The sequence below is a fragment of the Olea europaea genome, unplaced genomic scaffold (genome assembly GCF_002742605.1).
Source record: "Olea europaea var. sylvestris unplaced genomic scaffold, O_europaea_v1 scaffold6252, whole genome shotgun sequence".
Taxonomy (NCBI): Eukaryota; Viridiplantae; Streptophyta; class Magnoliopsida; order Lamiales; family Oleaceae; genus Olea; species Olea europaea.
The window spans coordinates 1103-2380 of NW_019264610.1; the positions used below are offsets into that span (position 1 = coordinate 1103).

The following is a 1278-nucleotide window of genomic DNA, read 5'->3' on the forward strand; positions in this document are numbered from 1 at the left end:
ACTGTCATTTCAGTTTAGCCAGCAATGTTTATTTGTGTTAAAGAGTTTCATTTAAAAGAGAAAAATAATTTTATATTGAATAATTCCTAGTGTACACGGCAATGGCTCACAAGTGTTTTATATGGCCCCTCACTATACAGGGACTCCATATGTATTAAAAAAAAAAATTACGTGGACCCCACGTATGTGTGTAACCTGGTAGGGGACCTGGGTAAGCTTATCACGGTTGTTTTATATTTGATAAAATAAGTAACGCACTCCACCAAACAATTACTGCCCAATTGCCCATTGAGTCAGTCACGATATTTGAATTAGTATAAAATATTTTTTTATTGATTCATTTTTGAACAATCCAAAAAAGTGCGATTGATTCATTAATTCATTCTTCACAAGGCAGGCAGGGGTTACAAGTAGCTATCAACAATCAAAGCATAACCTCCGCATAATCCGGCGGTAGCTCGGATGATTCAATCCCTCAATAAATAATGTTTCATTCTTCCACTTAACCATCATCTTCAAGTATGAAAACGGAAGATTTTACCTTCCCTAGAGTTGATCCCGAGCATTTGACAGTTATACCATCTTTGTGGAGAATTTCCTCTCTTGTTCATTCCAACAGAACAGATTTCGACCTCGAAAATGGAACAAGTGGACAGATTTTCAGGAACAGTTTCTCAAAGGTTTGTGAAATGAATAAGAGAGCCAGGAATGCAGCAGCAGCAGCAGAAGAAGAGAAGATGGACATGTTGTGGGAAGATTTCAATGAGGAAATGATTCATCAGAGCATATCTTCTGCAGAAAGCAGTGGCTCAGATTCTGAACCTGAGAATAAGGAAGAAGCCATAGAGGAATGCAGTAGATGTCACTTGGAATCTGTTTCTCCAAAGAAGAAAAACTTGGTGCTGGTTGTCAAGGTTTTCAAGAAGCTTTTCTTACTTCAAAATGAGGCTTTGATCAAGAAAAGAGATATGGGCAGAGTCTAGAGAAATACGAGATACTTGTTGTTCAACATACCCAATACGTTTTAGACTTGTAATTTTACAACTCATATCCAGTAGGAATGTAGGATCCTAATCTATTTATTTCTGAAAAAGAGTTGCCTGTCATTCAGAGACCTCAGGTGTTTCCATTATCAACTGCCCTGAATCTCAACTTATCTTATCAGGATGATATCATCTTAAGAACTAGATTTCCCTTTACATGACAAATGTTGAAACATATTTTTCCTTCATTCTATCAAATACTACATGGAGTTCCTGACACAACACAGAGCTATGA

At 36.9% G+C, this 1278-nt stretch overlaps 1 protein-coding gene across 1 annotated transcript; it reads left to right on the top strand.

Annotated features, from left to right (window-relative positions):
- Positions 1-521: 521 nt before the first annotated feature.
- On the top strand, positions 522-983 carry LOC111389812. Its single transcript, XM_023014791.1, has one exon. The coding sequence runs from the start codon at positions 522-524 to the stop codon at positions 981-983; it is 462 nt and encodes a 153-aa protein (XP_022870559.1).
- The last annotated feature ends 295 nt before the right edge of the window (positions 984-1278 follow it).